This window comes from Sturnus vulgaris, chromosome 2 (genome assembly GCF_052056855.1).
Source record: "Sturnus vulgaris isolate bStuVul1 chromosome 2, bStuVul1.hap1, whole genome shotgun sequence".
Taxonomy (NCBI): domain Eukaryota; kingdom Metazoa; phylum Chordata; class Aves; order Passeriformes; family Sturnidae; genus Sturnus; species Sturnus vulgaris.
In genome coordinates, this window is record NC_142244.1 from 118123678 (window position 1) to 118148327 (window position 24650).

Genomic DNA, 24650 nt, shown 5'->3' on the forward strand with positions numbered 1-24650 from the left:
TAAAGGAAAGGAAAGGAAAGGAAAGGAAAGGAAAAGGAAAGGAAAGGAAAGGAAAGGAAAGGAAAGGAAAGGAAAGGAAAGGAAAGGAAAGGAAAGGAAAGGAAAGGAAAGGAAAGGAAAGGCAGAAGGATAAACATGGATAACAATCCCTTGGGAGTGCTGGCCCTCCATCACCTGCACAACGTGGGGGGATGAGCGATTTTGGGAAGTTTCTTTCATTGCCAGGGACTCAGTGGGAATTTTCCTGATTCTCTGGGAGAGACTCAGAATCCATGAGTCCAACCTGCCCTGGAGAGGAGCTCGATTGCTAATTAACAACGTGATTAGTGCCAGCCTCTGAATGGTGACAGAAGTGCAGGAGGATGGACTCCACCCCAGCCATTGCCAGGAAAAAGGTGGAGAATTCCTCCTTGTCCTCAGCAGGGCAGCACAGCAGGATCCCACAACCTCAAAAGGGATCCCAAATCCTCCAGAGGGGATCCCAAATTCTCAAAGGGGATCCCACATCCTCAAAGGGGATCCCAAATCCTCAAAGGGGATCCCAAATCCTCCAGAGGGGCACCCCTCTGTGGTGCAGGATTCCCAGGGGTGGGTTGGGAATTCTGGGAGTGTGGATGGGCAGGGACACAGGGACACAGCCCTGAGCAATCCTGAGTGACCCCTGCCCAAAGGTGTCTCCTCCAGCCACATCTCTGGAGTTTGGGCTTTTCAAAAGGAATGAGTTTGGAGCAGGAATAGCAAGGCCATAAGAAATAAACCTGACAGTCTTCCAAGGGTGGCAAAAAAACCTGGGGAGTTTCCATCACTTTCATGGGACACAAGCACAGCTGAGGGTTTGGTCCCCTTATTCCTGATATTCCTTTTTTTTTTTTTTTTAAACACACAAGGCTATTTTAGTCCTATTTTTTACCTAAATATTGGATTTCAAAGCATCAAAACCCTGGATGGGGTTTAGGAGCTGCTGAGAATTGACCTGATCTCTGTGTCCCCCCCCCTTCCAGCAGCGAGGATACCTGGAAGGAAGCACAGGCAGGACATGAGCAACCACCTTTAAAATCCCACGTGCTGGAATGAGGCAGGGGTGGAGGAGGACTCACAGAGGTGCCACGACAAGCCCAGATGAGCTCCAGCCCGGAGCATTTGCCAGCCCCATTTTCCTGCCAGCTTGTTTTCCGTGGTGCCAGCCCCAGGACACACAAGGTGACATTTCCTGTTGAGCCAGAGGAAGTGGGACACAGGAATGTCTGCAGGTGACACTCTGGATGTGACACTGCTCACGTGAGGAGCCCTCACTGGTCACTGGTCACTGGTCACTGGTCACAGTGGCCCGAGGGCCTCGGTTATGGGTGGATCCCTGCACTTCATCCCTGTGACACCTCCCAAAAAATCTGGGTCATGCCCTGGCAGGTGCTGGCTGCAGGATTGAGCCATTCCCAATGGATGTTGGGGGATCCCAAAGTTCCTCCTGTTCCTCCTGCTCCAAAGTGAGAGCAATGTTAAATTTGTCTTTCCAAACGAGCTGGGGATCTGCTGGGAGATAAATCCAGCACTGAGAGAGAAAAGAAACAATGGGATGGATTGCACTGATTGAAGAATTTTTAAAAAAAAAGTTATTTGCCTTTTACAAACTGAAGGTTTGCTGATCAATGAAATTGGATATTGAAAGATGAAAGAAGCAATGGGGGAAAGCCATGAATTCTATAAGAATTAAAAATGAAAAGGGAGGGTTGGACATTAGAGGGGAATCTTAGGGAAGTCTGTGCCTCTCAAGGACCTCAGCCCATGGGGAAAGAGAGAGGGAAATGGGGATGGGAAATTGGGATAAAAAGGAGGCTGAGTCCTCCAAAAATCTGAGAGATGCCAGGGGAATGTCCCATGGCCTCTCCCTTGATTCCAATAAAGCAAAAAGGATTCCTCTGTCTCCTTTTTGGACATAAAACCTCTGGTGTTTGTGGATTCATTTTCCTGACAAAAGTGTCTTGGAGGCAGAAGCCTCAAGGACCATCCCATTCCCATGCAGGGACACCTTTCCCTAGCCCAGGATGCTCCAAGCCCTGTCCAAGCTGCCCTTGGACACTTCCAGGGGGGGATATTTTGAAGCTGTCAAGTTATGCAAGAGCTGGGGGAGATTTCTCAGAGCCCAAAGATATTTAGGATGGAAAATCCCTTCCCAGGATCCTGCTTCTCCTGGTCCCAGTGGTGGCTGAGCCATCCTGGCTTCCCAGGAGATGCCAGCTTGGACAGGGCTTGGAGCAGCCTGGGACAGTGGGGGATGTCCCTGCCCATGGCAACAGGGGTGGGAAGAAATGATTTCCAACCCAAAACATCCCAGGATTCCATGGATGATCCCAGTGCAGCTCATGGATCCCATTCCCAGTTTTCAGATTCCCAGGCCTGGCTGTCTGTGACCACCCTCAGTGTGAGGAAAAGCTCCTCTGAATCCTGGATTTATCCCAAATTCTCCCTCCTGCCCCAGGGCTCCGTGGGAGCAGCTTGGTGCTGGCACAGCTCAGGGCTCTCTGCACTCCTGAGTTGCTTTTTTCCAACAGGAGCCCTAAATATTCCCCAAATTCCTCCTCAGCAAGAGGAGAACTCTGGAAAACTCCTTGCACAGGAGGACACTCCGTGAAAGAAAAGAGTTTGTGTGAGCCTGAGGGTAAAAGATGTTCTGGACATTGAACAATGAGGGATTCTGAGGATAAAAATCCCAGCAAGTTCAGTTTGTTTCTTTCTTCCTTTTTTTTTTTCCAGATTTTCCAGCACTTTTTTTCCCATTCATGCATTCAGCTTTCTCACCACCCTGCTGAGCCAGGACTTCCCCAGGACACATCCCCACTGATTTTCTGCTTTCCTGCCATTCCCAGACTCTCCCTTTGCTACAAAATTCCATTTTTTGATGCTGTTCTGAACCTCATGGGCAGTTGGGAATTTCTAAATCCCCAGAGGTTGGGAACAGCTGGATGGGATCTGCCCAGAAAGTGCCAGAAATGGGAGCAGGAGGTGTCAGCAGAGCAGGAATATTTGGGATTTGGGGACAGATCTGGCAATGGGGGGTGTCCCCTCTTGTCCCTGACACTGCAATTCCCGGGCTCCTCTTCCCCCCTCTCCTGGAGATTTCCAGCTAAAATGGAAAATGGGATTTAATGGGATTCCCCAACTGGGACACACTGGGGTGGTGAGGTGCAAGCTCATCCTGCAAATTTAATGGATTGCATTAAATCCCATTTAATGGGAAATGTAATGGAATAAAACTCATTAAACTTATGGAATGAACCCACAAACAAATCTGACAATCAGAGCAGGTTGGCACAGCTCTTTTCTCCTTTTTGAAAATTCCACAGGCAACTTCATTCTCTGCACATCCCTAAAAAATGCCAGGTCAGACTGCCAGGACCTGTCCTGGGGCACTGAGGGAGCTCCAGGGCCCTGCCAGGACCTGTCCTGTGGATATTTTTTGGAGCTTTCTGTGCTTCCAGGAACAGAACCCCTGGAAAACACTGCTCTGGAGCTGGAACCTTGGAGAAGGCTTGGAAATGTGAATATAGAAATAGAAATATGGAAATATAGATGTGTATAGAAATAGAAATAGAAATAGAAATAGAAATGCAAATACAAATACTAATACAAATACAAATAATACTAATACAAATACTAATGCAAATGCAAATATAAATACAATTATAAATATACATACAAATATAAATATAAACATAAATATACATATACATATGAATACCAATATACATATAAATACAAATACAAATATAAATATAAATACTAATGCAAATACTAATGCAAATGCAAATATAAATACAATTATAAATATACATATACATTTGAATACAAATATACATACAAATACAAAAACAAATATAAATATAAATATAAATATAAATATAAATATAAATACAAATACAAATACAAATACAAATATAAATATGAATAATGAGTTAGAAATCCCCAATGTGCAGTGGGTCAGGTGTGTGTGTTTTCAGTGGGTGTTGGGGTTTAAATTTGAGGTTTTTACAGTACAGGGGTGGGTGTGGGACAGGATGGAGAATTTGGGGTGGTGTCTTTTTCTTTGTTCTTCTTCTTCCTCCTCACAGAACTGGGGCAGTGACCTTTGGCTGCTCAGTCAATGTCACTCTGAGGGTGCTGGGAATCCATGATTGGGTCCAAAGGATCAATAATGGAGGGGTTCAACTTTTATTGCTTTGTTTGGCTTTCAAAGGCCTCGGGGCAGCCTCAGCTGGGGCCATTTCCCCCCTTGGAGCCAGGAGCTGGAGGTGCTGTCACACTTTGTGTCACTGCTGAGCAAAGAAAGAAATAAATCAACATCCAAGCCCAGCACGGGAATCCTGTCCCAAGGGAAGGGCCCAGGATTTGGGATTGGGGTGGATTCCCATCCAGGATTTGGGGTTGGGGTGGATTCCCATCCAATCTTTGGGATGTTGGGGTGGATTCCCATCCAGGATTTGGGATATTGGGGTGGATTCCCATCCAATCTTTGGGATATTGGGGTGGATTCCCATCCAATCTTTGGAATATTGGGGTGGGTTCCCATCCAATCTTTGGGGTTGGGGTGGATTCCCATCCAATCTTTGGGGTATTGGGGTGGGTTCCCATCCAATCTTTGGGATATTGGGGTGGATTCCCATCCAATCTTTGGGATATTGGGGTGGATTCCCATCCAATCTTTGGGATATTGGGGTGGGTTCCCATCCAATCTTTGGGATATTGGGGTGGGTTCCCATCCAATCTTTGGGATATTGGGGTGGGTTCCCATCCAATCTTTGGGATATTGGGGTGGGTTCCCATCCAATCTTTGGGATATTGGGGTGGGTTCCCATCCAATCTTTGGGGTGCTCTGAGGAGCTGGAGGTGCTGTCACACTTTGTGTCATTTCTGATCAGATCCAATGAACATCCAACCCAAACACGAAATCCCCTCAGTCGTGTTCCCATTAATCCTGGCCCTGAGGGAAAACAAACAAGACCAAAACCAAAGCAGGGATGAGTGGGGCAAAGCCCAGCACTCACCCACACATCATAATGATAATGATAATAATAATAATAATAATAATAATAATAATAATAATAATAATAATAATAATAATAATAATAATAATAATAATAATAATAATAATTTAAAATTAAAATAATAATAACAACAACAATACTAATATATAAAAATAAACATAAAAATAAACATAAAATAAAATAATAATAATAAGTAAAAATTAAAATAAAAATTAAAATAAAAAATAATAATAATAACAATAATAACAATAATAACAATAAAAATAATAATAAAAATTAAAAATAATAACCATAGTAACAACAACAATAATAATAAATGAAGATAAAAATAAAAATAAAATAAAAATAATAAGAAATTAAAAATAATAGTAATAATGATAAAATAAAAAAATAATAATAATTTAAATTTTTTTAAAATAATAGTAATAATAATAATAATAAAATAAAAATAAAAATGAAAATAAAAAAATAAGAAGAAGAAGAATAAATAAAATAAAAATGAAAATGAAAAAATAAAATAAAATAAAAAATTATTAATAATAATAACAATACTTAATAAAAATAATAATAAAAATAATAACAAAAATAAAAATAAAAATAAAAATATAATAATAATAACAATAATAACAATAATAACAATAATAACAATAATAACAATAATAATAATACTGAATTGAATCAACCATGGGTGTCTCAGCTGCCCGCTGTTCACGTTCTGGGCTGCGCTCCAGGCACACACAGGCGGTGTCACCTCCAGGACACGATGGGGGCGCGGCCACTCCCATCCTGTTCTTCACATCCTGTTGGCACCGCACGGGGACAAATCAGCCCGGGACAGCCAGGGGAGGGTGAGAAAACTGCCAGAAAAGATGAATATTCGGAAAGTATTCATATTCAGAAAATATTCGTATTCAGAGAATATTCATATTGAGAAAATATTCATAATCAGAAATTATTCATATTGAGAAAACATTCATATTGTGAAAACATTCATACTGAGAAAATATTAATATTTAGAAAATCTTCCTATTCAGAAAATATTCACATTAACAAATATTCATATTCATAAAATATTTTCGCATTGAGAAAACATTCATATTGAGAAAATATTAATATTTAGAAAATATTCCTATTCAGAAACTATTAATTTTCCGAAGTTATTCATATTGAGAAAACATTCATATTGAGAAAATATTCTTATTCAGAAATTATTAATATTCAGAACTATTCATATTGAAAAAATATTCGTATTCAGAGAATATTCATATTGAGAAAACATTCATAATCAGAAATTATTCATATTGCGAAAACATTCATATTGAGAAAATATTTATATTAAAAAATATTCCTATTTAGAAAATCTTCCTATTCAGAAAATATTCACATTCAGAAATGTTCATATTCATAAAATATTCACACTGAGAAAACATTCACATTGAGAAAATATTAATATTCAGAAAATATTAATATTCAGAAAATATTCCTATTCAGAAAATATTCGTATTCAGAAATTATTCATATTCAGAAAATTCATATTGAGGAAATATTCATCTTGAGAAAATATTCGTATTGAGAATATATTCATATTCAGAAATTATTCATGTTGAGAAAAAAACAATATTGAAAAAATATTCGTATTGAGAAAATATTCATATTCAGAAATATTAATATTGAGAAAATATTCGTATTCAGAAAATATTCATCTTGAAAAAACGGAATGTTGGGTTGGATAAAAGAGATCCCAGTGTGAAAAAAGAAGAACTGTCCGAAATTCAGTGTCAGAAATTCAGTGTCAGAAATTCAGTGTCAGAAATTCAGTGTCCGAAATTCAGTGTCAGAAATTCAGCAGAACTTTCAGGATGAAAGGTTGGCCAAGGGATTAACTGTGGAGATTTACAGAGCAGTGAGAAAATTTGCTCTATTTATTTAAGTGTGTATTTGCTGTATTTCTTTAAGTATTTGCTGTATTTCTTTAAGTGTGTATTTGCTGTATTTCTTTAAGTGTGTATTTGCTGTATTTATTTAAGTCTGTATTTACTGTATTTATGTAGGTGTGTATTTGCTGTATGTATTAAAGTGTGTATTTTCTGTATTTATTTAAGTTTGTATTTGCTGTATTTCTTTAAGTGTGTATTTTCTGTATTTATTTAAGTCTGTATTTGCTGTATTTATTTCAGCGTGTGTTTGCTGTATTTCTTAGGTGTGTATTTGCTGTATTAATTTTCTGTATTTGCTGTATTTCTTTAAGTATTTGCTGTATTTTTTGTGTATTTGCTGTATTTATTTCAGTTTGTATTTGCTGTATTCCTGTAAATGTGTATTTGCTGTATTTATCTAAGTCTGTATTTGCTGTATTTCTGCAGTCTTGCAACTTTTCGTGTCTTCCCTTTTGAATTTCCCTTCATTTCTTCTCAATCCACGTCGTCTCAAATCACCAAGCCAGTAGCTGGCTGCCATAATTTGTTTGATTTAATCAAATCAGATCTTCCTTTCTTCTATTTTCCACTCTTTAGCAGAGTTCAGTGTTAGGACTTAAAATAAATTTAAATTAAAATAAATTTAAGTCTACAGCACAGGGAATTTTTCTTTTGAATGTTAATAGTAATAATAATAATAATAATATATAATAGCTATTCCCTGAGAAAAATCCATTATTATATTCCTTTCCGGTGATAGAAAATGCAAAGAAAGTTGAAGGAAGTTGCATTTCAGCTGCTCATAAAAACGAAATTTTGTGAAAAGACTGATAAAAGCTGAAAACATCCATGGAGCTTCTCAAAGAACTTTTCATTTCTTGTGTTTCACTCCAGGGATCAGAGGAGGTGGAAGGGGAGGGACAGGGTGGGACAGAGCTGCAGCTGTGGGGACCCTTCAGGACATCATTCCTGCTGCCATCAGCTCCTCAAAAACCCACCTGGAATTTCCCAAAAATCACCACAGAATCCCGGAATGTGTGAGCAGGAAAAGAGCATCTCATCCCACCCCATCCACGGGAATTTCTAAATCCCCAGAGGTTGGGAACAGCTGGATGGGATCTGCCCAGAAAGTGCCAGAAATGGGAGCAGGAGGTGTCAGCAGAGCAGGAATATTTGGGATTTGGGGACAGATCTGGCAATGGGGGGTGTCCCCTCTTGTCCCTGACACTGCAATTCCCGGGCTCCTCTTCCCCCCTCTCCTGGAGATTTCCAGCTAAAATGGAAAATGGGATTTAATGGGATTCCCCAACTGGGACACACTGGGGTGGTGAGGTGCAAGCTCATCCTGCAAATTTAATGGAATGCATTCAATCCCATTTAATGGGAAATTTAATGGAATAAAACTCATTAAACTTATGGAATGAAGCCACAAACAAATCTGACAATCAGGTTGGCACAGCTCTTTTCTCCTTTTTGAAAATTCCACAGGCAACTTCATTCTCTGCACATCCCTAAAAAAATGCCAGTGGATAAATAAAGGAGAGAAGCTGGAGCAGGGAATTCCTGTGTTGATTCCCACTGAAGGAAATTCAGGAGGGAAGAGGAAACCTGCCCAGAGCTGGAGAAAAGAAAGATCCTTCAGAATTCCTGGTGATTTCTCCTTTTCTGGGAGTGGAAATGAGGAGCAAAACTCACATGGAAAAAAATCCAGGAGAGGCTTTTGAATGTGCAGAAGTTGGATTAAATGATTTGTTATTCAATTAAGACTCTGTTTCTATTGCCTGTGGTGTGCACTGAGCTGTGCAGCACCTCTGGGATTTGGATCAGGATCAAATCATGGAATATCCTGAGCTGGAAGGGATTGAATCCAACCCCTGGCTCTGCCCAGACCCCCCAACAATCCCAGCCTGGGCACCCCTGGGAGAGGCTTCCAAATGCTCCTGGAGCTCTGGCATGTACCAGGGTGCTCCCCAGATTCTTACTTTTATTAAGAATGGGGTTTTTTTCTGTCACAATCCCCTTCTCCAGGTCAGGATCTGGCTGGAAATACAGCTGAGCTGGTGGTAAAGAGAGAGATCTCCCTTTTTTTTTGAGGGAAAGCCAGAAATAGGAGAACAAAATGTGGGGTTTGTGTCCTGGGTAAATCCCAGAGGGTCCCTAAGTGATGTCCATCCCTGTTTTCCTATTCCTGCACCACAACGTTTGCTTATTAAGGTGAAAAAAAAAAAAAAATTATGGTGAGGATTTGATGTTTTATCCCTCAGGGTCCAACCCAGCCCCGAGTCCCTGGGAATGGGGCTGCAGGGGGGGAAATTCCAGAGTTGGAATGAGCAGGATCTGCCTGCAGGGTCGCTGTGAGATTCTTGCCTGCACCCTTTTCCCTTGGGCACTGCCGGGTGGGAAGGAGAAAACGAAGCTTTGAGAAAACCCTGCCAGGACAAAAAGTCCTGGAAGTGGCTGAAGCTGCCTGGATGAAGAGCACGGGCTGGAGGTTCCCGTGAGCTCAGCAGCTGCTGAATCCAATCCAGGCTCCCCTGACAAATCCCTGCTGCCACCGGAGCTGGAGGTCACCAGGAAAAAGGAAACGGAGCTCGGGACTTGGGAACAATGGGAGAGATGTTGAGATAGGGCTGGGGACAGGGGACAGCTCCGGGGGCTGCAGGGCTGGGCTGGAGTTTGCAGGGAAAGCTGGACAAGGGTGGGCAGGGAAGTGGTGGGAGACAGAGACAGAGCTGGGGGGGCTGTGCCAAAGGAGCTTCCCCTGGGGAATCAAAAAATTGGGGATCAATCCCTGATCCTCAGGGTTAAATCACAGAATCCCAGGCTGGCTTGGGTTGGAAGGGACCTTAAAGCTCATCCCAATCCAATATAAACCATGGCAGGGACACCTCCCACTGTGCCAATGTCCCAACCTGGAACTGAACATTCCAGGGATCCAGGGGCAGCCACAGCAAATCTGGGAATTCCATCCCAGCCCCTCCCAGGGAACAATTCCTAATTCCCAAAATCCCATCAAATCCTACTCTGAAGCCATTCCCTGGGTGCTGTCCCTCCATTCCCTGGGTGCTGTCCCTCCATTCCCTGGGTGCTGTCCCTCCATGCCTTGGCAATTGTCTCTCTCCATGGTTCCTGCAGCTCCTTCAGGCCCTGCAAGGCCACCCTGAGCTCAGCCCAAAGCTTCTCCTCTCCAGGCTGAACAATCCCAGCTGTGCCAGCCTTTCCTCCCAGCAGAGCTGCTCCATCCCTCTGCTCATCCTGCTGCCTCCTCTGGGCTCTCTGCAGCAGCTCCAGCTCCTCCCCAAGCTGGGACAGGGCTGGGGCAGCTCTGCAGGTGGGGTCACACCTGAGGGGGCACAGGGACACAATCCCAATCCCTTTGCTGATCCCACACTGGGCACGGGGGGCTCTGGGCTGGGGCAGGTCCAGCTCTCCCAGGGCTGCTCCATCTGCTCATCCCAGCCTGGATTCATCCCAGGGCTTGCCCTGACTCAGGAGCTGCACTTGGCCTTGTTAAACCTCCTGAGATTCCCATGGGGCATTTCTGGAGCTGGTCCAGGTCCCTCTGGATGTCACCTCAGGGCAGCTCCTGCCACATTCCCTTGAGCTCCCGAGCTCCTGTGCCAGGGCTGCTGCTGCTCCCTGCAGCCATTCCTTGAGAAAAGCCCCGAGCAGGTTTCACATGAGGGCTCCAGCTGGGTCAGGAGCTCGGGGACCGAGTTTGGGGCAGTGATAACAACGTGTAAAACTGAAACAGGATGCCAGAGAAATATTACACGAGATAAGAGCAGTTATCAGCTGTAAAGAATGTTCTGCTCGCTTCTGATTGCTCCTATCTTCTATTTTTATCAGTTTCCTCCTGCTTGTCTCTGAACAAGTTTCCAGGTTTAGCAGGTCTGACCCAGGCAGCTGCAAATAAAGATAGCACTGATAACTCCAGATCCCACAGGGCAGCTCACTGCACACTCACACTGCCTTTGGCTGGGAAGGATTTTCCAGCTGGATTCTTTCATCCCAGGGGTTTGATTTCCCATCCCTGCAGCTCTGAAGATTTCTCCTGGTAAAAAAAAAAAAAAAAATCCACCTGCTGTGGGTGTCCACGAGATGGGAAAGAAGAGCTTGGAGCTCTCCAGGATGGGGAGGGCAAAGGATGAGCCTTCAATTTTGGCAGGTCAGAGGTGCCTGAGGTCAGCACAGATTGGCTTCCCTGGCTCTGGGCTGCCTGGATAAAAACAGCTGGATAGAAACAGCTGGATAGAAAAATCTGGATATTAATACCTGGATAAAAACACCTGGAAATCAACACCTGGATAGAAACATCGGGATAGAAACACCTGGGTATGAACACCTGGATATAAATATCTGGATGCAAACACCTGGATAGAAACACCTGGGTATAAACACCTGGATATAAATATCTGGATATAAACACCTGGATATAAACATTGGGATAGAAACACCTGGAAATAAACACCTGGATAGAAACACCTGGAAAGAAACATTGGAATAGAAACACCTGGATAGAAACACTTGGAAATAAACATCAGAATAGAAACAACTGGATAGAAACACCTGGAAATAAACCCCTGGATATAAATATCTAGATGAAAATACCTGGATGAAAACACCTGGATAGAAACACCTGGAGTCATCCCTTGGATTCATTTCCCTCAGCGTTGCACTCACCTTTTTCTCCAGCTGGAATTGGCACCTGGCTGAGCCTGCACCACTCCCACACCTCTGTGGGAGTGGATTCATTGTGGGCAGGTAGAGACAGGTTTAAAACCGACAGAAGGATTAAATTTGAGGCTGAGTTTGCCCAGGGATCCAGGGGCTGCTCTGGGAATTCCATCCCATCCCAGGGAACAATTCCTGATTCCCAAAATCCCATCAAATCCTGCTTTGAAGCCATTCCCTGGGTGCTGTCCCTCCATCCTTGTCCCCAGTCCCTCTCCAGCTCTCCTGGAGCCCCTTCAGGCCCTGCCAGGGGCTCTGAGCTCTCCCTGGATCCTTCTCCTGTCCAGGTGAGCCCCCCCAGGTGTCCCTCAGAGCATCTCCATGGCTCTGTCTGGACTCACTCCAACATTCCCATTTTTCCAGGCCCACTGTCCCTGCATGGAGCTGGAGGTGTCACCAAGCCCTGGGCAGGGACTCCCAAACTCTCCCTGGTGGCTGCAAACCCCAGGAGAGCTCCAGGAGAGGAATTTGCTGCTGAAATGTTGGTGTTTGTGCAGGTGTGGGTGTGCTGGGACAGATCCCAGCCCCTGCTCAGTGGGGTGGAGAGAGGGGACGGGTGAGTGGGTGCCCCCTCCCCTGAGCCTGTGGAACAGGTTGGGAGGAAAAAACAACATCTGAGGCCACGAGCAGGGCTTGAAATTCAGATTTTATTGCTTTGTACGAGTGAAAAAAAAACCAGGGGGGAGGAGATAGCTCCAAGATTCCCACGGTGGGAATGCACTGAGGGGTGAGGGTGGCACAGCAAAGCTGAGCTATCAGATCTCCTCTCTTTTTAAATTGCAATTAAATAAAAAGGCAGGGCTGCTCAAAGAAAAAAAAAAATTGCATACAATTAATGCTGAGCATCACACTCTTCACAAATAATCCTCCTGGAGCTACGAAAATAAAATGACCCAAAATTTATTTTATGAAAATAAAATGACCCAAAATCCCTGAAAATAGCTGGGGTGGAGGGAGAGCTGCAGGAGGGAGCCCTGGGGACAATCTTCATTCAAGGGGTTTAATGTCATGCAAAGTTTTAATGTCATTAAATGTTTTCGTGAATTAAAGGGTTTAATTAATTAAAGGGTTTAATGTCATTTTTTGGGTGCAAGTTGAAGCCAAGTCCAGGATCCTGGCTCTGCAGATCCTCTCCCAGGGCAAGTCCTGAAAGGTGAAATCCCAAAAAAGCAGTGCCCAAGCTGAAAAATCAACATTTTTCCAAAGCTGGGTTTCCATTCCTCTAGAGGGATAATTAAGCTGCTGGAGATTTTCCAAGCTGCTCCAGACACCAAAAACGTGGATCTTGCCCTCAGCTTAATGGCAGGAATTCTAGAAATCTCTTTTTTTCTGTTAAAACCTCAGATACCTGGGAGCTGCAGGAGCTGTGCTAAGCACAGACATCACCTCTGTGTGATTAAAGAGCAGAAATTATGGAATTGCTCTTCCCACAGTGGAAATTCCCTTCCCAACCTGGGGCTGGCACTTGGGGGTTTGTGCAATAATTCACTGGGATTGAAATTCGGGAATTTTGCCCACATCCCCCGTGGGCTGCTCAGGATCCAGCTCCATCCATAGGAAAGAAATTAAATTGACAGCAAGACCAGTCTGGGAGACCTGTTAGGAATCAGAATCATGGAATCACTGAGGTTGGAAAAACCCTCCAAGATCTTTGAGTCCCCAAGTGCCACACCCAGCACAGTTTCCCTCCAAAGTCTGTGTTCTTCCAGGGAAATATTTTTCAGAAAAAAAAAAAAAAAAAAAAAAAAAAAAAGGGAAACTTTTCCTAATATTTTATCACTGAGAGAGGCGTGATTCTGAAGGAAATAAGTTTGCACAGCATCGTACAATTTATAAAATCATTATTCTAAGCTGGACAAAAACGCAGATGAAATCTTTCAGCTGCTTTTGCTTGGGGGAATTTGGTCTTTCTGGACAACGATTGTCTAAGTCATGCTTGGCAATTAACACCTCTGCCCTGTGTTTGGTTCTAATTAGATCCTAATTAGGCTCGAATTTCACACCAGCAACACCAAGATTTGCCTTTGTAGAGAATCAGAGAATTCCACAATGGTTTGGGTTGAGAGGGAGATAAAACTCATCCCATTCAAACCTTCCAGGCTTCTCCAGCTCCAATGTCCAGCCTGGCCTTGGGCACTGCCAGGGATCCAGGGGCAGCCACAGCAAATCTGGGAATTCTATTCCAGCCTGCCAGGGTTGGATTTATTCCCAAAATCCCATCCGGCCGTGTCCTCTGGCAGCCTGCTCGGGAGGTGAAGCTGATGAGTCCGTGATAATTCCGTGTTCATCCCGAGCTTGGCCCCACGGTGATTCCACCACCGCTGGCACATCCCAGACCCAGCATCTTCACCAGCCTGGCCAAGCTGCTCTGCACGAGGAGCAGCAACTCCCCTGACCCTGCAAGCATCGCTCCCATCATCCCTGCACCACAAAAAATCCTTCCCTTAGGAACATCCCCAAGGAAAAAAAAAAAAAACCCACAAAACAACAAAAAACCCCTTTCCCCTATGGAGATTTCTCCTCAGGGATCTTGCTGCCTGGCTGCTCCACTGCCAGCTGGTTCTCCAGGACACAGCAGAGTTTGCAGCTCTGCAGGATTTTGGCCTGGCAGTAGAGCCTGTCCTGGCGGCTCCAGGTGTCACAGGCGATGTAGGTGTTGTAGGGGTCGCGGGGACCCTCGAGGCGCCGCGCCCTCAGGTTTGTCACCATCACCCCCACGGTGAAGAAACCCAGCAGCCCCAGCATGAGCAGCACGTAGATGATCTCCAGGTTGTTGCTGGTGCTCCTCACCTTGGCAGGTGTTGAGCTGTTGTTCTGTTCCAGGCAGTCCTGGAGCAGTTTGGACAGGAGCAGGTTCAGGGCTGTGTTGTTGGGCAGCGCCAACATTTTGGGGTTTTTCTGTCCTCGGAGTCGCTTCCTTCCTTTGGATAGAAAAGGATAAAAAAATCAGATCCAGATGGGATTTCCTCTGTCTCCTTTTGCTGGGATTTACCTGAGGGAGGCTGGCTGGGCCTGGTAGAGCTGCTCTCATCTCCCACCTGCACCTCCACAACACCTGGGGCTGCACAGGTGAGCTGCCGTGGTGTGGGGCTGGCAAACATCTCACCCCCACCTCCAAGTTCAGGATTGACTCCCTGAGCCCCCCAGTCACAGGGACAGCCCCAAATTCTGCTCTAGGACAGGGACAGCACCCAGGGAGAGGCTGGAACTGTGCCAGGAGGGATTTAGGATGGATTTTAGGACGAGGTTCTTCCCCTAAAAGGTGCTGGGCACTGCCCAGGCTCCCCAGGGAATGGGCACAGAGCTCCAGGAGCTGGGAATGGGGACAGCCAGGAGCACCTGGAAGCCCAGAGCCCCCCAGACACAGCCTCTGCTCTGACACGGTCACACAGGAGGCTGGAGGCTCCTTTTCCCTTTCCTGTGCCACCTGCAAATCAGTAAATTACAGGAATCCTGTCAGCACTGCATTCCCAAATGCCCAGCAGCCAGGCAACATCAAATCATAAAATCATTTTGGGGTTGGAAGGGACCTCAAAGATAATCTTGTCCTACCCCTGCCATGGCAGGGACACCTCCCACTGTCCCAGTGTCCAACCTGGAACTGAACATTCCAGGGATCCAGGGGCAGCCACAGCAAATCTGGGAATTCCATCCCAGCCCATCCCAGGGAACAATTCCTAATTCCCAAAATCCCATCAAATCCTGCTTTGAAGCCATTCCCTGTGTGCTGTCCCTCCATCCTTGTCCCCAGTCCCTCTCCAGCTCTCCTGGAGCCCCTTCAGGCCCTGCCAGGGGCTCTGAGCAATCCTGTGTTGTTTGTATCATTTTGGAGGTTGGGTTTTTGGGGTTTTTTTTGAGGTTGAGATCCTGAGAGAGGTTTCTGAATTTTTATTTGAAGTGTGGCAGAAAGAGCTGAAACTCTGGCCCTGGCACAGGGTGCCCAGAGCAGCTGTGGCTGCCCCTGGATCCCTGGAATGTTCAGTTCCAGGTTGGACATTGGGACAGTGGGAGGTGTCCCTGCCATGGCAGGGCTGGCTCTGGGTGATTTTTAAGGCCCCTCCCAACCCAAATTTTTCTTTGACTCCGTGATGTTGATTTTTATCCATTCAGATTTTCTCCAGGATTTGTGGTGGAAATCACTGGATGAATTGTTCCCATCCCATTGTCCATCCTCCATCCATCCCATCCTCTATGTGAACATGCCCCCTCAGAAATGAGGCATCCTGAGCCTCAGCTCACTCTTGGAAAGACAATCCCAGGCCGGGGAGCCCTGAGGAAGATGAGGAGCAGGAGCTGGTGAGCCCTGGCATGAAGGGTGACACTCACACACACCTGGTGGCAGCAGCAAGGCCACCAGCAGCTGTAACAAAGCTGGGCAGGATGCTCAGATCCTGCATTTTATGAATCAGATTCGGGGAAGTGAAAGGAGGATCTTTTCAATTACAGGAGGAAGGGATTTGTCCTCCCTTTAACCCAAAGTTCTGGAGCGTGTGAAAGATTAGCAGGAGGGGTTGCCATGGGCCATTTGCTGCAACCCTCTCTGGAAACTCCCTGAAATCAAAGAGCACATTGCGGCTCCTGGGTGGAGCCTGGGGGCACATGAGAACATAACCAAAGAATAATTGACCACAAGCATGGGCTACGTGCAGAAATGAGGCTGCTCAGAGCTTTGTTGACCCGAGGAGAAGAGGTTCTGAAGGCAGAAATTCTCCTGCATTCGTTAAGTGGCACCTCCTGGAGAACTCAGAGATCTCGTGGTTATTTCCTGCTCCAAGCATAAAACTCGGGGATGTTTTATGGAAAAAAAAAAAATGACCTGGTGGCTGGGGCTAAAGGATGCTTTACCTGCAGCACGCTCTGCTCAGAGAATTAACGCTGACCACAATGAAATGGAGAAGAAATTCCTGCATTAAAATCCCTTGGAAAAAGGAATAGCAGAGCTTGTGTTAACAAGCCCAGAGGAGCCCAGGGAAATGGGAAAGCTGCTCCCAGCCTTACAAGATCAGACACAACAGGTTGCTGATTTAACAAGCTGCACTAATGCAGGATTTCTTGGCTGCTTTTCCCCCTGAAGGAGGAATTTCCCCCAGTTTTAATTCCTCACTAATTTTGATGCCTCACACTCATTTTGCTGGATTTTCCACATGCTCATTCCCGAGGTATTTATTTATTTGTGTGTGACCAATCCATTGTCACAGTGTACAGGACTCTGAACACCCCCAGCATGGATTAGAGGAGTTTTGGCTCTTGGAATGCACGGGAGAGGCTGAGGGAGCTGGGGATGCTCAGCCTGGAGAGGAGCCCCAGCTGAGAGGGGCCTCAGCCCTGGGTGTCCCTGGGGTCCCTGGGTGTCCCTGGGTGTCCCTGGGTGTCCCTGGGTGTCTGTCCCTGTGTGTCTGTCCCTGTCCATCCCTGTGTGTGTCCCTGTGTGCAGAAGGGTCAGAGCACTCCCAGGCTCTGCTCCATCACTGTCCCATTGTCCAGGGGCTGAGCCCAGCAATTCCCCCTGCACAGGAGGCACAACTTCTGTCCTGGGCAGGGAGCAGAGAGGGGCTGGAGTCTCCTCCCTGGGGATATCCCAGAATATCCACAGTCCTGTGCCCTGTGCTGTCCAGCCTGACCCCTCCCAGCATTCTGCACCTTTCCAGAACAAGGTGACAACCTGTGAGCCACTGATGTGGCCCGAGGTCACTGCCAGAGCCCACCAGGGCTGACACCAGTTGGGAATGGCTCTGCTTTGCCCCTGGGGGCAGGAGGGGTGTCCAGAGCTGGGATTGCAAACCAGCCCATCCCTGCTCTTGGAGCTCTTCCTTGTCCCCTCTGGAGCAGCAGCTCCATTGTCTCCTCTTCCCTCCCCACGTCTGGGGGACTGGGATTAGAGCTGGGATTTGGGACTGGGATTAGAGCTGGGCTTTGGGACTGGGATTAGAGCTGGGATTTGGGACTGGGATTAGAGCTGGGCTCTGGGACTGGGATTAGAGCTGGGATTTGGGACTGGGATTAGAGCTGGGATTTGGGACTGGGATTAGAGCTGGGTTTTGGGACTGGGATTAGAGCTGGGCTTTGGGACTGGGATTAGAGCTGGGCTTGGGGACTGGGATTAGAGCTGGGCTTTGGGACTGGGATTAGTGCTGGGCTTTGGGACTGGGATTAGAGCTGGGATTTGGGACTGGGATTAGAGCTGGGATTTGGGACTGGGATTAGAGCTGGGATTTGGGACTGGAATTAGAGCTGGGCTCTGGGACTGGGATTAGAGCTGGGCTCTGGGACTGGGATTAGAGCTGGGATTTGGGACTGGGATTAGAGCTGGGCTCTGGGACTGGGATTAGAGCTGGGCTCTGGGACTGGGATTAGAGCTGGGCTTTGGGACTGGAATTAGAGCTGGGCTTTGGGACTGGGATTAGAGCTGGGATTTGGGACTGGAATTAGTGCTGGGATTTGGGACTGGGATTAGTGCTGGCTGTTCAGGAAAAATGTTGTGGCTCCCATTTCCTCTGTCCCCAAGGGTTTCCAGGGAGCCATAAAAAGCTGCCTTGGAAGGATCTTGGCTGTCCTGCGAGTCCATCCATGCCCAGGTGTGAAAATGGGAGCAGAAAATGTCCCTGGAGCCCAGGGAGCTCCTTTGGCTTCCCTGCACGTTGGAGCTGAGATGTCCAGGTGGCCTTGTCCCCTCTGTCAGTGGCACAAGCCTGCCCTGGCCTGGCTGCCCCACGGGGACACAGCCAGCAGCAAGGGGAGCAGGAGGTGGGAGGATGGGATTTTCTGCTCCTCACCTGGGAAAGGCTGGAGACAGAGAGGGAGGTCAGGAGGAGGGAACAGCAGTGGGGGGCAGGAGTGAACGTGGTGGGAGCAGAATTTATTGGGAAATTGTTAATTCATTCACCAGGGGACAGCAGAGCAGCCCATGGGGCTGCAGGGACAGCACAGGGGGAGCGGTTTCAAACTGCCAGAGGGCAGGGATGGATGGAATTTTGGGCAGGAATTGTTCCCTGGCAGGGTGGGGAGAGGCTGGGATGGAATTCCCAGAGCAGCTGTGGCTGCCCCTGGATCCCTGGAATGTTCAGTTCCAGGTTGGACACTGGGACAGTGGGAGGTGTCCCTGCCATGCCAGGGGTGGCTCTGGGTGGGATTTGGGGTCCCTCCAACCCAAACCATTCTGGGATTCTGGGATTTCTGATCTGTCCCTGATGTTTTCCACACCCAAATCCCTGCAGCCCTGGGGTGCCAGAGCTGCAGGAGCCAATCCAGGGACCAAGGGGAGCCTCTGGAGAGCTCGAGGTGCCAGTTTGGGTGCTGAGGCCAGGGGGATGTCACAGCAGAGCTGCAGAATGGACTCCAAACACAGGGAATTGCAGCTGGATCTGGCACCCCATGGAGCTGCTGCCAGCTGTGGGAATGCCAGGACTGACTTACTCCTGGCTGCTTCCCAAAAAAAAGGCACAGCACAACAGCTCTGTCTGCTCCAAAGGAGCCTGGATCCTGCTCCCAGACCTGGATCCTGCTCCCAGACCTGGATCCTGCTCCCAGTGAGGGCACCCAGCCCAGTGGGCACCTTCAGCCCCAGCCCAGCCCTTCCTGCCCTGTGTGAGCTGGGCTGATCTCCAGCTCCAGAGGAGGCTGCTGCTGCCACCAGGGTTTAAAAGGAAAGAGGGAATTTTCTGTCCTGGAATGCACCTAAAATGTGTGGCACTTGGCTTTGGAACTCAACAGGAATTTGGTCCTGGAGCATTGGGTGCTGCAGAGAGCCCAGAGGAGGCAGCAGGATGAGCAGAGGGATGGAGCAGCTCTGCTGGGAGGAAAGGCTGGCACAGCTGGGATTGTTCAGCCTGGAGAGGAGAAGCTTTGGGCTGAGCTCAGGGTGGCCTTGCAGGGCCTGAAGGAGCTGCAGGAACCATGGAGAGAGACAATTGCCAAGGGATGGAGGGACAGCACCCAGGGAATGGAGGGACAGCACCCAGGGAATGGAGGGACAGCACACAGGGAATGGCTTCAGAGTAGGATTTGATGGGATTTTGGGAATTAGGAATTGTTCCCTGGGATGGAATTCCCAGATTTGCTGTGGCTGACCCTGGATCCCTGGAATGTTCAGTTCCAGGTTGGACACTGGGACAGTGGGAGGTGTCCCTGCCATGGCAGGGCTGGCTCTGGGTGGGATTTAAGGTCCCTCCCATCCCAAACCATTCCATGATTCCATGAAAACTGACTCTTGGCTGCCTCAATTTCTCTTCCCCGCTGAGGTTTCAATGTGATATTTATCACACAGACGTGGATGTGAAATTACAGATTTTAACACCGTTTTCTCAGCTCTCCCAAATCAGAGCTCCTCTCTTTTCATTTCCACCAAGCAAACATCTCCAACCCTCTCTCCTATTGCTGCCAGAAACGTCAGCAGCCAGCCCCAGAATCCCAGGCAGTCTGGAGGAACGCTCACCTTTAGAAAAAACAGCTCTGTCACAACTTCTTGTGGTTTGATGACTCAGAAATAAAGCCTGTGCTACTCTCAGAGCAAAAATCAGCACAGCACATCACCCCCCTCCCAGATTTTCTGCTTCCCAAACGTTCTGGTGTTTCTCCACCTCCCTAAAGGATCCACTGACCTCCCTGGCTCCTTTCCCTGCCATTCCCGCAGGGATGAGTAGGTCAGACACCGTTCTTCATTGCACAAGGCAGCACCATTTCCTCACTCCAGTTCCCGGGAATTTTGCAACCCAGCAGCATCCGGGGCAGTGCTGCTGCCTGAGCTGGGCCAGCTGCACATCCTGGGAGGAGGAGCTGCTGCAGGGTGGGATCTGCAGCCCTGGGGTCTGAAAACAGCTCCTGTAACCCCCAGAGATCTGCAAACACCTCCTGCAGCCCCCAGAGATGTTGCAGGGTGGGATCTGCAGCCCCCGGAGCTGCTCCAGGGAAGGATCTGCAGTTCTGGGGTCTGCAAACAGCTCCTGTAACCCCCAGAGATGTTGCAGGGTGGGATCTGCAGCCCCCAGAGATGCTGAAGGGTGGGATCTGCAGTTCTGGGGTCTGCAAACACCTCCTGCAGCCCCCACCTGCCCATGGTAAATCTGCAGCCCCTCCTTCCCTGTCCAGGCTCATCCTTCACTGCTCACCTGGGCACTGCCTCTCTGCAGCTCCTGGTGTGGCTTAGAACAGCAGCCCTGTGCACTGGGGGGCACTGAATTCTCCCCAGACCCCCCACTTCTGTCTGACCACAAGCCAGAAATTCCATTTTCTTGCACACAGTCTATACATATATATATATCCCACTATTCCAAAGTGGAAAACCCAGCAATCCTCCCCCAAAATAATCCAAGCCAGTTTATCCCCTGGGATGCAGCTGCCTTGGGATTGTTCCCAGCCCCAAGGAGCAAACCCTGGCACGGCTGGAGCAGCAAACAAAGGTTGGCAGCAGAGCCCCAGCTCTGCTCCTCCATCAGTTCAGCTCTGCTGAGCTCCTGGAGATTCCCAATTTTCCACCAGCCCCGCTCCCATCCCAGAGCTTGGACAGACCTGGAGGCTGCAGAGCTCCAGCCCCTCCTGGGGAAGGAGAATGGGAAGGTGGCAGCTCTGGAAAAGCTCTGGGTGATGGGGCTGAGCTGGCTCCTGGCTGCTGCAGGGCCACCAGCCCGGCTGTCACTGTCCCAGAGAGGCCAACAGGGAAACAGCCGGGCTGGGAGGGAGGGAAAGAGGGAGGGAAAGAGGGAGGGAGGGAAGGAAGGAGGGAGGGAGGGCAGCAGGAGCCGTGCCCGCTGCAGGTGCCCAGGTGGGAGGTGCTGGGGGGGCACCGGAGCTCCTGGCATGGGAAATGTGGAGGCAGAGCAGCACAGGAGAGAGGGAATCATGGAATTCCTGAGCTAGAATAAACCCCCAGGGATCATTGATCCCACCCAAAATCCCAGCCTGGGCATCCCTGGCAGCTCCTGGAGCTCTGTGCCCATTCCCTGGGGAGCCTGGGCAGTGCCAGCACCCTCTGAGGGAAGAGCCTTGCCCTAAAATCCATCCTAAATCCCTCCTGGCACAGCTCCAGCCTCTCCCTGGGTGCTGCAGCCCCCGAGATCTGAGCTCCAGGAGGGTGCCCAGGGTTGGGACATCCCCAGAGATGCTGCCCTGGCCCCCTGGCACTCCCCGAGCTCCATCCTCCAGGGATGTTGCACATTTTGGGGTGTGAGGAGGGAGGGGAGGTCATTTCAGGGCTCACTCCAGCCACCACCAAAACATCAAAAACCCCACCCAAAACCCCACCCAGAACCCCACCCAAAATCCCACCCAAAATCCCACCCAAAATCCCACCCTCCACGTTCCGTGAGGGAGGAGTGTCTGTGCTTACCACTGAGCCCCAGGGGGATTCAGCAACGCCCACCTGGAACACACAAAATGAATTTATCAGCTTTGCAAGATGAGTTGGAGCTCCTTCAGAGGATGCTGCAGATGTGGGATCAGGACACATCCATCCCATGGGATAACATCCCACAGCATTCCTGGGATCAGGACACTTCCATCCCATGGTTCCTGGCAGGGACAGTGGCCTCCAGACTCTCATCAGCTGCAATAAGCAGGGATGGGATCAGTGGGATGGGATATTGGGATATTGGGATATTGGGATATTGGGATATTGGGATGGGATGGGATAATGGGATGGGAAAATAGGATGGGATGGAATATTGGGATGGGATAATGGGATGGGATAATGGGATGGGATATTGGGATATTGGGATATTGGGATAATGGGATGGGATGGGACAATGGAATGGGATGGGATATTGGGATGGGATGGGATACTGGGATGGGATATTGGGATGGGATATTGGGATAATGGGATGGGACAATGGGATGGGATATTGGGATATTGGGATAATGGGATATTGGGATGGGACAATGGGATGGGATAATGGGATAATGGGATAATGGGATATTGGGATGGGATAATGGGATGGGACAATGGGATGGGATATTGGGATGGGACATTGGGATGGGATAATGGGATATTGGGATAATGGGATATTGGGATAATGGGATGGGATGACCCCTCCTTGCCTGACATTTCTTTACCAGCTGCTCTTGCCAGGGCAGGAGCTGCAGAGAGGAACTGAGCTGGTGACTGAGGCCTTTAAACAAAAGGATGAAAATATCTCAGCGTTTTTCTCACTGCCCACTTTTCCAGAGCTTTATTCCATTTTTCCTCAGGGTGAGGATGCAGCCCCTGCTTTCCTTGCTCATCTAAGTTGAGGAGCAGGCTGTGGGGTTCATTTCCCACACTGACCCCAATCTCTGGTAAAATCTGCTTTTCTGCTGGCCCAGCCCCTGCCTGCTCTGTTCTCCCCTCCAGGGCAATCCCAGTTTTCCTTTGTCCCTGGGAAGCCTGGAGCAGGATCTGATCTTCTTGTTTTCACAGCCCCCAGGGAATTCCCTTTTGAAATCTTGGAATTTTGAAGCCTGGCAGGGCACTGGGGGGGAACCAGGGATGAGGGAGAAGCCCAGAGGTGGCTCAGGCTACAGGAGGAGGCACAGGGGGAGGTGATTCCCTTCCCCACACCAGTGGCACCAGTTTGAGGCCAAGCACAGCCACCAAAACCCTGGAATTTGAGGAAATGTCGTGGCTGGGTGTGTGAAGTCACCCCAGTGGCTGAAGGGTGTCCCAGAGTTTGACCCAGCACTGGAGCATCTCCAGGAAAAGCTGCTGGGAGGGTGGGCTGGGGCTGAGGAGGGAAACTGCACTTCTGGATAAATCAATCTGATGAAATAATTGGATTAAATCAGCAATGCAGGAGGCTCAGGAATGGGGTTAGGGCAGCAGAGGCTCCCTCTGGGGTGGCCACAGTGCACTGGATCCAGGAGAGATCCAGACTGGGATGAGGGAGGAGGAGGAGGAGGAGGAAGAGCAGGAGGGTGTGGGTGGTCAGTGACAGCAGGGTCAGGCTCTGCTTCCTCCTCAGAGGGGAAATCTGGGACAAAACCCGGTCCTGTCACTTCCCTGAATACCTGGGGAGGGGTGTGGAGCTTTGGGATGGGAGAGGTGCCTGGAGGAGCTGCTGGGGCACCCAGGGAGGGCACTGGGAGCCATTGCCTGTCCCCCCAGCCAGGGCTGGTGTCACCCTCCCATCCCAACGGGAACAGGGAGAGAGGGAGGGAAGGAGGGAACCCCTTCAGTGGGGACACAGGGACTCTGCTGTGCCCTTGTCCCCCAGGGCTGGGTCCAGCTCTGGAATTCCCAGCCTGGGGAGGAGCTGGAGCTGCTGCAGAGAGCCCAGAGGAGGCAGCAGGATGAGCAGAGGGATGGAGCAGCTCTGCTGGGAGGAAAGGCTGGCACAGCTGGGATTGTTCAGCCTGGAGAGGAGAAGCTTTGGGCTGAGCTCAGGGTGGCCTTGCAGGGCCTGAAGGAGCTGCAGGAACCATGGAGAGAGACAATTGCCAAGGGATGGAGGGACAGCACCCAGGGAATGGAGGGACAGCACCCAGGGAATGGAGGGACAGCACACAGGGAATGGCTTCAGAGCAGGATTTGATGGGATTTTGGGAATTAGGAATTGTTCCCTGGGATGGAATTCCCAGATTTGCTGTGGCTGCCCCTGGATCCCTGGAATGTTCAGTTCCAGGTTGGACACTGGCACAGTGGGAGGTGTCCCTGCCATGGAATGGGATCTCTTTAAGGTCCCTTCCAACCCAAACCATTTTAGGATTAATTCTATGAGGTCTCAGAGTCTCTCCCCCCTCCCCTCCCAGTCCCACCAGGGTCACTCCCAGCCCAGGGTTGTGTCTCCATCAGAGCAGATCCCATTCCAGGATCCAAATCTGTAACTTCTATTTGACTTTGTGGGGAGCTTGAGAGCTCCTGTGACAGAGAGATTATTATTGAATATATTTTTTACAGAGCTCCAACCCCGTGTAGGAATTCTCTTTGCCCTCCTGGATCTGTCAGTAGCCACAGATTTCATTTTCCCCAGGGCAATGACGACCTGTGGAGTGATGG

At 48.6% G+C, this 24650-nt stretch overlaps 1 protein-coding gene across 2 annotated transcripts; it reads right to left on the minus strand.

The window, feature by feature from the left end:
- Window positions 1-12317: 12317 nt before the first annotated feature.
- KCNE1 (potassium voltage-gated channel subfamily E regulatory subunit 1) lies at window positions 12318-22154 on the minus strand. Of its 2 annotated transcripts, none has more exons than XM_088160540.1 (2): window positions 22011-22154; window positions 12318-14610 (listed from the first exon to the last, which is right to left on the minus strand). In XM_088160540.1, exon 2 carries the CDS (start codon window positions 14573-14575, stop codon window positions 14195-14197), a length of 381 nt encoding a protein of 126 aa, XP_088016666.1. In that variant the 5' UTR covers window positions 14576-14610; window positions 22011-22154; the 3' UTR covers window positions 12318-14194. The 2 variants fall into 2 exon arrangements, with proteins under 2 accessions (XP_088016666.1, XP_088016667.1); XM_088160541.1 differs by lacking the exon at window positions 22011-22154 and adding an exon at window positions 21194-21311.
- Window positions 22155-24650: the final 2496 nt, after the last annotated feature.

Bases quoted from the DNA above. Each gene is read 5' to 3' on its own strand.
- KCNE1 (XM_088160540.1), bottom strand. From the start codon at position 14,575: ATGTTGGCGCTGCCCAACAACACAGCCCTGAACCTGCTCCTGTCCAAA.